The 12517-nt window shown below is 40.3% G+C and overlaps 1 protein-coding gene across 2 annotated transcripts in view; it reads left to right on the top strand.

The window, feature by feature from the left end:
• Positions 1 to 9622, top strand: part of G3BP1 (G3BP stress granule assembly factor 1) — a 37314-nt gene extending 27692 nt beyond the window's left edge. For both annotated transcript variants that reach the window (XM_004697098.2, XM_045284460.1), the window contains exons 6-12: positions 161 to 254; positions 1717 to 1918; positions 3210 to 3311; positions 3533 to 3644; positions 3841 to 3969; positions 4856 to 4965; positions 8431 to 9622. In XM_004697098.2, coding sequence (XP_004697155.1) covers positions 161 to 254; positions 1717 to 1918; positions 3210 to 3311; positions 3533 to 3644; positions 3841 to 3969; positions 4856 to 4965; positions 8431 to 8637 — 956 coding nt within the window. In that variant the 3' untranslated portion in view covers positions 8638 to 9622. The remainder of the gene's footprint in view (positions 1 to 160; positions 255 to 1716; positions 1919 to 3209; positions 3312 to 3532; positions 3645 to 3840; positions 3970 to 4855; positions 4966 to 8430) is intronic.
• Positions 9623 to 12517: the final 2895 nt, after the last annotated feature.

The following is a 12517-nucleotide window of genomic DNA, read 5'->3' as shown; positions in this document are numbered from 1 at the left end:
GTGCAAATAAATACTATGTCATTTTCACGAAGTTCTTGCGTATCATGGACTTTTTTATCTGCAGGGACTCCTGCAACCAGTACCACTGGGTACTGAGGGGTTAATGTGTGTTTGTGAATTAGTAAGCACAAGTTGTGTTAAATGCCTCTCCCTCACTTAGAATCCGAAGAAGAAGTAGATGAGCCTGAAGAAAGACAGCAGACACCAGAGGTGGTACCTGATGATTCTGGAGCATTTTATGATCAGACTGTCAGGTAGGAAAACTGTTCATGTGTGTGTGTGTGTCCAGGGCAGCATGGAAATTGGCTATCTAGTCTTTCCCTTTGTTGGAGGATGGCCATATATTCTCAGAATCATTTCACAAATAGTCATTTTTTTCAGGAAAAGGCTTAGCTTTTGGATGCAGGGCTTGCTGTGAAACTCATCAGTTGGGTTTGGTACTTTAGGTATGGTTCTGAGCTAGCGAAAATATACCACGCAGCTTCAAAAAGTTTGTGGGAAAATGCCACTTTCTTTTCACTCAATCTTTCCATGAACTTTTTGAACCTCCTTATCTCATTTGTTACATAACTTTAAAAATAATAACCTAAAACCTACAGCCTTCAAGTCAGTTTCTCCTTGTATTAATCCTGTTTAGGGTTTCCAAGACTGTAAATCTTTCTCCCACAAACGAGCTGGTGGGATTGAGCTGCTGACCTATGGTTAGTGGTCAGACAATTGCGGACCTGACACCACCACCAGGGCTCCTTTATTTAATAATACTCAAAACCCAGACTCCGTCATTGAGTCATTGACTCGTTGTTATCCTGTAGGACAAGATTTCTACAGGGTTTTGCCCCTGTGGGTTTCCAAGACTGTTAGCCTGTACAGGATCAGAAAGCTCCCTCTTCCTCTCAAAAGAGTTGCTGATGGGTCTGAACTGCTGGCCTTGCAGGTAGTAGCCCAATATGGAACCTGTTATACCACCAAGGCTCTTTTTGTTCCATAGAGAACTATTTGATTAGTATCTTTGTAAAAGTGTTATCTTAGTGGTAAGTAAATAAATATATAGGTGATTGGATTTCTGTCAGGTGCTTTGGGGGACCGATAATAGAGGATTTAAGAACTTCTATTTAATTAACAGGTATAAAAAAAGTTCAACCATGAGTTAGTAGCAATAAAGAACTTTAATGGCCTCAGACAACAACTATCATGCTATTTTAGATTATTTTTCCATACAGTTAACTCCTACAGTGCTTTAGCAGGTGTGGTCATGGGGACTCAATATTTATTGCTCACTTCAATTACTGGTTGAAAGATGAAGCTTAATTATCCCACCGCAGGCAATACTGAGTTAGAGTTTTGGCAAGAGAAGTAAGTACATATAGTTTTAACAGGTATTCCTAAGGTGTTTGTTATGAGACTTTTTTGGTCATGTTGCATGATAGGTCATAATTTTGGGATTCAAACTGAAACATAATTGTTTTGTGCATTTTGATCTGTTTTGGTCATTAAACAAGTCTTAGCAGAATTTGTAACAAATAATATTGATTACAGTTAAGATGATCTTTTTAGTGCTTTTCACCAAGTTACTTATTGCTATACTCAGACATATGATTCTTTGATCTTTTATGGAAAAGGAGCTGTTTTGGCCCCCAGGTCTCTAGTGTTAATTAATAAACACATGAGAAATTCTTAGCAGAGGCAGAATGATAATTTCTCATTTTTCTCTGAAAGCAATGACTTAGAAGAACATTTAGAGGAACCGGTTGCTGAACCAGAGCCTGATCCTGAACCAGAACCAGAGCAGGAGCCCGTACCTGAAATCCAGGAGGAAAAATCTGAGCCTGCCTTAGAAGAAACTGCTCCTGAGGATGCTCAGAAGAGTTCTTCCCCGGCCCCTGCAGACGGGGCTCAGACGGTGCAGGAAGACTTGAGGGTTTGGACCATATGTTCATTTCTCCTTTTGCTTTGTGTTAGAAAGCATTTCCTCCTTAATCATTATTTGGTTCAATTTTGTTAGGTGCATTGTCATGTTAGTGGTTCAGGGAAATAACTTGCATGTTCGTCCCTCAGACAAGGAAGATTGCATATTGTCATGCAAATTCAAAGTAACTTTTCCTCATAAAGAAACTTGAATGACCCTTAGGTTAGCCATTTCAGGTGTTTTATCACTATATTAGCAAACCTTGTCTTTAACTTTGAGTCTGGGGAGGACTATTTTTTTCAGTGTTATACTTACGGAGTTAAGGTCCTCAAGGTGCTATTTGTCTCTGACAGTTTAATAATTCAGGTGCTTGTTGTGTGCCATTGCCCTACCTGTAGGGTCTAAATTTGTGGAACAGCTAGGGTTCTTGCTCTCTGACAACTAATAGTTGAGTAGGCAAAAATTGGTAAATAATCTTTTAGTAAATGTTGTGCTAGGTGCTATATGGAAATGGGAATTGTCATGAAGCCTTACAGGGAGGTATCTAATGTACTCCTGTGTTCAGGAAAGACTTAAAGGAAGAGGAAGGTGTGAGATGTCCAAGAAGGGAACCGATGAAAAGTCTCAGTAGGACAGAATTTAGTAGGAAGGAGAGTTGTAAGGATGGAGCGAAGGAGGGCCAACCTACAGCATTGTGTGCTATTAATATTTTAGTTAGATCTTTATTCCAAGAGAAGTGGGAGCCAATCACAGGAATGACCACTTTCAGATGTGTACTATTCCGAATGACATTTTAGTTTCCCAGTGGAAGAGTCTGTTGCTGGATTAGGAATGAATGACCAATCGGGCAGCTGTGGATAGTAGTCGTGGGAGAGGAGGCTTAGATGAGCGTGAGGGTGAGCAAAGAATATTTAAGGTTTAGAATAGTGGAACCTGGTATTCAAAATCTCTCCGAAGTTGACATAACTGGGTTATAATCTGGTCCATGGGTAGAGATGTGGGAGAGAGGCACAGGAAGAACTGCTGTTGGAGAAGAGAGAATGTCCTTTGGCTACAAACGTGCAATTCGCTCTTTTTAGCTTCCTTGACTTGAAGCCTCTCATATCTTCCTGATGCTTGATGTTCAATCCTAAGGAATGTTAGTACTAAATTGTGAGTAGAGTGAAAAAAAACCCAATATACTTTTAAACCGCACTGTGACTGTGAGCAGTTTATGCAGATATTATGTACAGAAAGTCAGTTAATGGCTTTAGTATCTTTTGAGACACACTGTAATCACATGATGCTGATATCGTTCCCTTAGACATTTTCTTGGGCATCTGTAACCAGCAAGAACCTTCCACCCAGTGGAGCTGTTCCAGTTACTGGGATTCCACCTCATGTTGTCAAAGTCCCAGCTTCACAGGTGAGATTCTAGTTGAAATTGGACAATCGGTCAATCCACTTGTAGCTCATGTGGTGTGGTTTTAGAGTTTAGATTGGGTAGAACTGACCGGCCTGCTTGTAGGTGGTTTTTGTGACTTTCGGGAGCAAATTGTTTTGTAGTTTAAATCGCATTGTCAGCTAAGACATGCTGCAACAAACCAGTATACACCTGCTTGATTTTTACACAAATGTTCATTTCAGCCCCGTCCTGAGTCTAAGCCTGAATCTCAGATTCCGCCGCAGAGGCCTCAGAGGGATCAAAGAGTTCGAGAGCAACGAATCAATATTCCTCCCCAGAGGGGCTCCAGACCAAGTAAGAAAGAGCTTAGAGGGGTGGCAGATTTTGATGTATGAGAGTTTGTTTGTTTGGAATGGAGGGGGTGATGTTTGATTATTTTTTAATATAGCAGGGCTGGTGGGATTATTTGTAATTAGGCTAGAGAGAAAACTAGTGAATGGATCAGTCTCTGATATAAGGTATCATTTGTCTCTGTAAATTGCTATTCCAGTTCGTGAGGCTGGTGAGCAAGGAGATGTTGAACCTCGAAGAATTGTGAGACACCCTGACAGCCACCAGCTCTTCATTGGCAACCTGCCCCATGAGGTGGACAAATCAGAGCTTAAGGATTTCTTTCAAAGTATGTCATTGCATTTTGAACATTAAATTCATGTAGTGCAGTGCCGTCCAATAGAAATAGGAGGTGAACCACTTACAAACACTTAGAAAATGTAGTAGTTTATTGTTAAGAACTTCACCAACATGCAGTTTACATGTCATGTAGTTCACTAGTTCAGTCACATTCATAAGGGTTGTACAGTCATCACTACAGTCAATTCCAGCACCTTTCTTCTTCCTTGTCCTCTTGCTGTTAGCTACCCGTTTCCTGCCAGCCGCTCCTGTCATGTCACTTTGAATCTACTGATTCACTTGTTGTCTCTGTAGGTTTACCTGTGCTGGGCCTCATACACAGAAAAGCATGCAAATTAACACAGAATACAAACAAACAGCCCCACAACAGTGACACAAAGAAAACCTCAAAGCAGGAAATGCGAGCAATTCTGTCTTGGGTGAAGGGGGAGAGTACTGACAAGGTTGTCACCTTGTGACCTGATTTGATTACAAGGGTAGTAACCCTCTGGGTGATGTGCGCTCTCTGTCTGTCCACCACAAGGCCTTTGCCATCTCTGGGCCACACACGGATTTTAAAGTCTTTAATGGTCTTGTTAGAATTAAAAAGAAAATAGAAAATTAATTGTAATACCATTCTTTTAAACTCAATGTATTTAAAATATCATTTTGCTATGTGGAAATACCTATCTAGCCATCATTTTAACTTTCTATATCAAATCTATTTACACTATTTCACACTATGGCACATGCCAATTCGGTCCTGCACATTTCAGTTTTCAGTGTCTGCACATGCAGACACAGTATCTGTTGAATGGTGTACATCTGATGTTTAAACGGAGTGTTTCTGGAGCTTTGTATAGTAGGTTATCTGAAAAGCTATGTTTTGCTTGCAGATTATGGGAATGTGGTGGAGCTGCGCATCAATAGCGGCGGGAAATTACCTAATTTTGGTTTTGTTGTGTTTGATGACTCTGAACCAGTTCAGAAGGTTCTTAGCAACAGAGTAAGTAATTTTTCAACTTGACGTTAAAATATGCATCTGTATCTTAACTCCTGGCTCTTTAGAACGTGTTCATCCTTATGTCTAAACCTTAAATGTGTATGTCATCACATTTGGCCGTTTTTCTTAAAAGACTTGCTTGGTAGATTATTAAAAAAAACAAACTTCTATCCAAATAACTTGCTGCTTTTGAATAAGTGAATGTTGAGAATGGAAAACAAAACAAAGCTCATAGTAAACAAGGCACTGAGATATATGTAAATTCCTTTTGCTAGTATGCCAGTGGCTTCTGCTATGGATGTGAAATACAATGTTACCTTTAACTAAGATAATGTAAGAGCCTCTTTGTCCAGGGCCATCTAGGAATACAACTGTAGCTTGTATGTAACTCTGAAGAGTATCTCCTTTAATCCTACACATTGTCTGTGTTTGGAAGCTAGATGGGTGCCCCCGGGGCTCAGTGATTAAGTGCTTGCCTGCTAATAGAAAGGTTGGCAGTTTAACCTCAACAGCTACCATGGATGTGTTTTCTGTTTCCACACAGCCTTAAAAACCCGGTGATTGCTGTGTTGTGTTTTATAGGGTTGCAATTAAGAGTCAATCTGACAGCAGTGAGTTTTGAGTTCTGGAAGATAAACACATAGTCACCCCACTTGGAACCTAACGGAACTTCGAGGTGTACTTTGTATCAAAGAGGGATGATCTTGGCAGCTTCAAGAATACTGTGTTTCCCAGGTTCCTGTCTTCAGCCAGGAAGAACAAGTCATGTTAACTTTTTGAGATATAGTGGTGGGCTTTTTACACTAGATTTTAAAAATGTAGGTGGAACTTACATAATAAAAACAACCACTTTAAAGTGTGAGTCAACAGCATTTAGTGTAACCATCCCCATTTTAAGTTCTGAAGCATCCTAGTTCTGTCACTTCGCACTTCTTCCTTCCCCTAATCTCTGGAAAATACGAATCCGCTTTTTGGTTCTGTTTTACCAAACTACACATTTTAAACCATATGACAGAAACATAGGTAGGAATGTCTCAGAAGCTACCGCGCTGTTCTCCAGAATGCTAAGGAGCATACTGCACAGTCTGGTGTCTGCACATCAGAACACTGCACTGAGTCTCCCAGAATGCTCGAACACTCGTTTTGGAAAACTTCTGCAAAACACTGAGAAATGAGGACAGTGGTCTCCTGCTCCCATATGTCATTCAGTATATATCGGGTGTGTTCTGTGACTTTGCATTTAGATTTGTGTTTTCAGTGGTCCAAACAAGATCTGATCACTGATAAACTTGCCTAGTGAATTATCCAAGATTAAGGGATTTATTTAGTTTAATCCACCTGACTAGGCCATGCCATCTTTTTGCAAAATAATCGCTTTGAAATAATATTCCTCATGAATGCCTGATATTAGATTGTGACAACCCAGCAACTTTTTAGTAGCACTTTAAAAAATATCCTCCCAGCCCAGCATCTCTTCGCCTTTATCTTTCAGACTTTAGATTTTTTTCTTTAAATTATTTTATGTTGTAATTTTATTTCCTCATTTATGTTCTCCCTTTTCATTTGTATCCAGAGTATTGCACCTGGAGCACTATCCCAAATTAATATTTGTGAAATGAGACACATGTACATATAATTTAAGTTGGAATGTAAATGAGAATTCGGTCAAAGACTATTTTTTTAAAAGAGAAATCCGTTTCCTCACCTCATTACTCCTTTGTACTTTTTTGGTTTATATGTATCCTGTCTTTGTTTGATCTCAGTGTACTGTTTGTAAGAGTCTTTGTAGATTTCCTCAGTATTATTTTGAGTACAGAAATAGCTAGTATAAGACTGATGACTCTCATCAAGTGTGGTGTGCTATAGGGGAGTATCAAAATGCCAAACTTAATGCCGTCAGGCTCGTTCTGAGTTAGTGATCTCATAGGACCACATAGAACTGGTCCTTTGGGTTCCCGAGACTTAACTTTTTCCGAGAGTAGGAAATTTTATTTTTCTTTTTGGGAGCTGCTGCTGGTTTTGAACTGCATACCTTATGATTAGCAGCCCAATACATGATCCATTACACCACCAGGACTTTTTTGGGTAGAGGCAAGAGAAGCATAGGGGTTAAAAACTTCCCTAGTCAGTTTCTTCCTCCACCACTCAGCATTGCGGGCAATGGGGGGTTCAAATAATTGAATAGCCGGTTCGACTGTTTTACGTATAAAGAAAGACTTGATTGTTTCTTACAGTTGATACTTAAATAAGAAGTAACCAAGCAGGATTATAAGACTTTTAAACTATTAATGAGAAAAATAGTAAATAAAACAATTGAGACTCTTATTTAATATATTTCCACATTGCCCCTTGATTGGTGTCCACACTTGCAACATTCCTCACTTTTTCCCCCGAGCATCACCAGCTGTGTAATTTATCTTTAACCATCTTTTCACTGTAGGGGTAGCACCCCATTCCTTTAGAGGTAGGCCAAGAAGACAATAGTTATTGTGATTGATATATTAGAAACAGGTGACTTATGTGAAAATAACTATGTTCATCTTTGGAAAATCCCCTTTTTGGGGAACCAATCACAATGATCTACATATAAACCCCTCCCAGGGGGCAAGGGTGCATGAGGGAGAGAGGGGAAAAATGAGAAGCTGATACCAAGGGCTCAAGTAGAAAGAATGTTTTGAAAATGATGGCAACAAATGTACAAATGTGATTGCCACAATGGATGGGTGTATGGATTGTGATAAGAGTTGTATGGGCCCCCAATAAAATTATTTTTTTTAAACTTGAAAATCTCTCTCTCTATATATATATATATGTATATATTTCCCCCCCAAAGGGGGGAAAAATTTAAATAAATAAAAGTTAGATGCAGTATCCCTCCCCCCCCCAAATATCCCATTTAAGTGAACTTAACAGCAATCGTTCTGACAATTTTTTAGGTCGTTGATCACTTTCAAGAATTCCATCATTGACTCACAATACCTCATGGGAATTTGAGGTGTAACACATAGCTCAAATACTGGTGATTTGGTACTTTTTCTCTTTATATGCTTGTTTACTGAAGTAACATACTAGGGAATAAAAATTGTATTTCATCAAAAGCATAAGCAGTTTTGTGAAGTGAATATATATTAACAAGCATAGTTCTAGGTCACTTTTTATAACTTTGGACTATTGGCGCTTTGAATATGCTGTTGCGCAGATGAATGATAAAAAAGAGTAAGGACTATAAATTTGATTTCTACCTTACGGCTGCCCAGTTGCCACCTTAGAGAGAACCCCGATCTCAAGTGCCATTTGAACATATGGTGTGCTAAACTCAACAGAAAAAATTAGCTGTAGTCTACTGAGCCAGTGCAAACAAAAACTGAGACCACTTACCAGCTGCTGATTTTTGGTAATAGTATCTTTCAGCTTTGATAAATCGCTCAAAAGCACTCTAGTGAAGTGTGGTTTCCTTGATTCTTGCAGCCGATCATGTTCAGAGGTGAAGTCCGTCTGAATGTCGAAGAGAAGAAGACTCGAGCCGCCAGGGAAGGAGACCGTCGAGACCACCGCCTGCGGGGACCTGGAGGCCCTCGGGGTGGGCTGGGCGGTGGAATGAGAGGCCCTCCCCGCGGAGGCCTGGTGCAGAAACCGGGCTTCGGAGTGGGAAGGGGCATTGCTCCAAGGCCGTGAATACCTGGGTCACTGCTCGGCACGTGGCAGTACAAACCACTGTTCCTGCAGAAGAGTGGATTTCTTCCGCCAGCCTTCGTTCGGTGTCTCGGATGGTGACCCTACCCTAGTCTGTTAAGAACGCTTCCGTTGGTCCACTGTGCCCCTCTCTCTGCTCACGGCGCACCCTTCCCGCTCCTTCCGCTCCTGATCGCCGGGCCCTCACTTCCAATTTTGTGGAATGACATTTTAGGAAAATGAATTTTTAAAGAAGACAGGAAAAAGGAAAAAAAAAGACTGAATTCTCTTGCATATACAGACTGGATTTTTTTAAAAAACAGCCATTTCCCCAAAGGAATGTGTCCTGCTTATTACTGACATTTGGTATGTTTAGTTCATTGGAATATTTCTTACTTATTTTCTACGTGTTTTAAAAGCCCGTCAGAAAGACGGGATTTGATAAAACATTTTGAAGGCAAGAAAAGCTGAAATTGTTTCTTCTTTTGAGTCACGATTACCCTCTGGTGTAGAGAAATTGCCATTGAAAAAATGGACAATTTTGATTCTTGTCGTGTGGGTAGAAATGGGTTTTTCCTTTGGACGCCCTAGAACACCATCAAACCCTGCTGTTTTCACATGGACATTAAACTGTGAGCGAGGCTTTCAGTGTGCAGAGTGCAGCCAGTCCCCGTTCCTCCTGTTCATTTGTGAGGTCGTTTTTCTGTGTTTACTTTGTATTTGTTTAAAAACAACCACAAAAACCCAACCCAAATCTGGAAAACAAACAAACAGCAAAACTGTTGTGCCTTCTATGTATCGTTGATTTCATTCTGGGCAGTCGCTCAAAGGAAAAGAATGAAAACAAACCTCCAGCTCCGTTTTATTGGCTCAGAGTCTGGGGGTTTCTCCGTCCCTTGTTCACGGTCATGTGTGGTCTGCCTCCTCTGAAACGGTGTGCCTGGGAGGCCACCTGCTTCCACCGAGGGCCTCCGACAGACCGTGTGTCTCCGCTCGACCGTGTGTCTCCGCTTTCATTTCGCTCGCCTCTGATTGCTCCCCGGAGCCCAGCAGAGGGAATGGGGCTGGACTTGGACGTGGCTCCTGTGCTTCGGTGTCTGCTGGGTTTCGTCCTTCCCTTTAGCTCGTAGCCGGGTGACACCTGTACTTTTCTGTGCTGGTTCTCTCGTTGGTGGGCGTGGAGTGGGTGTTGTTGGAATGGCCAATTTTTATTAAAATATTTCTGGAAGAAAATGTAATCTGGTAATAGAGATTTAAGACTCATTTTACAAATGATACCATTTGTTGGGTGCTGTGTGTGCGGTGGATGAAGGTTTGTTTACACACTTGTGAAGCAAGCTGTGTGGTAACTTGCCATTTACTGAAGGACAACCTGGTTGTGAAATATAACTTATTTAATTTCTTCCCAACAGTGTTCCTCTATAGGATCGTGTTTAAGGGTAGCATAAATAGGAATTAGGGGTGTTTTATTTGTTTTGCAGTTACTGAGAAAGTGTTTGCTGAGGGGGTGTAGTCTTGAGCTGTAAAGACTAAAATGAAGTTTGACATAACCAGGTAGGGCCTCAGGACCGCAACTGTTTGAAAATTGGCTGCATCCCTTACCCATAAAAGAAAACAACCTTCAGTATCCGAGTCCCACAGCTGCCCTTTGGATCACTTCAGGTAACTTCTTTAGCACAGGCCAGTGATAATTTAAAGAAATTCAGCTTGTACTTTTGTAGCTTATATTAAGCTTGTGGTAGAAAGCAAAAATTAGTCTGTTATTTTTTTTTTGGGGGGGGGGGATAAAGTTGTAGGAACTTCAAGTTGTAAATGATCAGAGACCCTGAAATTATTTTCCACAGTATGTACTGAACTGTGTATTTCCAAACAGTTCTTTCGCCCACCCAGAGGCGTAAGAGGGTTTAATGATGTTCAACTTGTAGGGTTGTTCCCACCTAGACTGCATTATACTGCTGCTGGTATTTAGTGGGGTAGGGCCAACGATGCCAATGTTTGTAAAATTGAGCAGTCCTGGTGAGAATCCTGGTATTCTCTACACCTGCTATTTACGGTAGTGCCCACGGACTTAGTGGTAGGATAAGGACAATAAAAATGAATACTCACTTTTGGAAATACAGAGTCGTATAAATAAAGTAGATTAGGAAATGGAAATCTTTGTCCGGTATTACAGTGATGTTACCTGTTTATTTTTATTTTCAATGAGAGGTAGTATGTCTAACTTGTTGAAGAAAATCATCGTATATCGGAAAACTTTTTAAAGTCTCACTCCCTCTAGTAATTTGAGATAATCTGGTTTGGAATTTTGAGTTCTCATTGGACTTGAGGAATGGGATTTAGCATAAGAGTTAACACTTAAGCCTGTTGCTTTCATTGGACTTTTGCTGATGGGATACACATGGGGCTCTATAGAGAAGTCTCTTCCCACAGGAAGTGCAAATATCCACACATTCCATTTTGTGTAAAAAGTTAATTAAGAATTGTTAGCTTCATCTTTTTCCTTTGAGAATGACTCTCTCGTTTTCTTACTTTTAAGTTAACTCTAAAAATACAGAAGAGAATTACTTTCTACCGGTAAGGTCTGTCATCACAGCGAAGTGTCTGGTTTTAGATACAATTCCCCATTTGTCAGAGTGCTCCATGGCCAGGTCTTCCTCAGCACAAAGTTCTTGCCTTGGCCCATTAGTGTTTCAGCTAGGTAAGGTCTGCCGGTTCCATTAGGTGTTACTCATTTTTATCTTTAAAAAAATTACAGTAACATTTTGAAATGTTAGGATTTTTTCCCCAGATTTACAGAAACAGTGTAATGATGGCACAAAGCGTCTCCCACATGGCTCACACCCAGCTTTGCCAGTTGTTTGGTCTTGTTCCTTGTCTGCAGGCTCTTGGACTGTTAAGATCTCTTAGAATAAATAGATCTTGATGTGGGGCTTGTGTGCTTGTCCCTCGACCCTTTGAAAACTGCTTGAGGAGCAGTAGAATCGGAGTCTCAAAACAATTATTTCTAGGCTTTATATGAGTAGGGCACCCCCAGAAAGTTAGTCGAATTGCACTTTAGCTTTAGGTTAGAAAACTTAAACAGCCCTATGGTTTAGGCGCCCTCCCGATCTTAATATGTTGTGATAGATTGTCATTTAATTCACACTGTATTGTCTCTAATCACAACTGTGGAAGACACAGCCTAAACACAGATCAGTGAATAGACCTCCTGGCCACACACAGAGCTGTTTAGCACACGCGTTTTCTAACGACTGAACCCTAATGCCTCCCTGCTTCCGTTGGAGAGACTTGGTGAGTAAGATAATTACAATGATGGAACGGCGACAGTTTAGAGACCTGAATCTGGAAAACTAACGTAGCTGTTGTCCATTTTCTGTAAGGCCAACAAGTTACCTGAACTTTGATTTTTGTAGAGCTCTTTATGGTTTACAGATTCTTTTTATGGTAATGCAATAATAGTGATTTATTCTTAACTTATTTTCTTGACTGGTTTGACAATATATTTAGTCCAAACTTGAAATCTGGATGTGGATGATAACAATATTTTTATTAAAGCATAATCCAGGTGAGTTTATAGCAATCGTATTTTGTGCGTCTCACTGCCATCCCTGATACTTATTTGACAACCTTTGGTAGAGTTTAATGATTTTTGAAACTGTGCGGCACTTTATAGAAAGCAATTTGTTTGACTCTACGTGGAAACAGTCCTCCTGTGAAGTTTAAATTTGTAGGCCATTGTTTATTCTGAGTGGCTTATTTCTTATAAGTAAATGGTTGGCATTAGTCAGATCTACTGATCTTTTCTCTTGAAGCTGTTTCATTTGGATGCTACTTGAATGATTCTGCAGGAAGTGTACATAAACGTGATCTAATTGCTGACCTT

Source organism: Echinops telfairi, unplaced genomic scaffold, assembly GCF_000313985.2.
Source record: "Echinops telfairi isolate 266 unplaced genomic scaffold, ASM31398v2 ScPeMD7_7469;HRSCAF=8507_0, whole genome shotgun sequence".
Taxonomy (NCBI): Eukaryota; Metazoa; Chordata; class Mammalia; order Afrosoricida; family Tenrecidae; genus Echinops; species Echinops telfairi.
The sequence above is the reverse complement of the archived record's forward strand: the minus strand, read 5'-3'. Positions and strand labels throughout refer to the sequence as shown.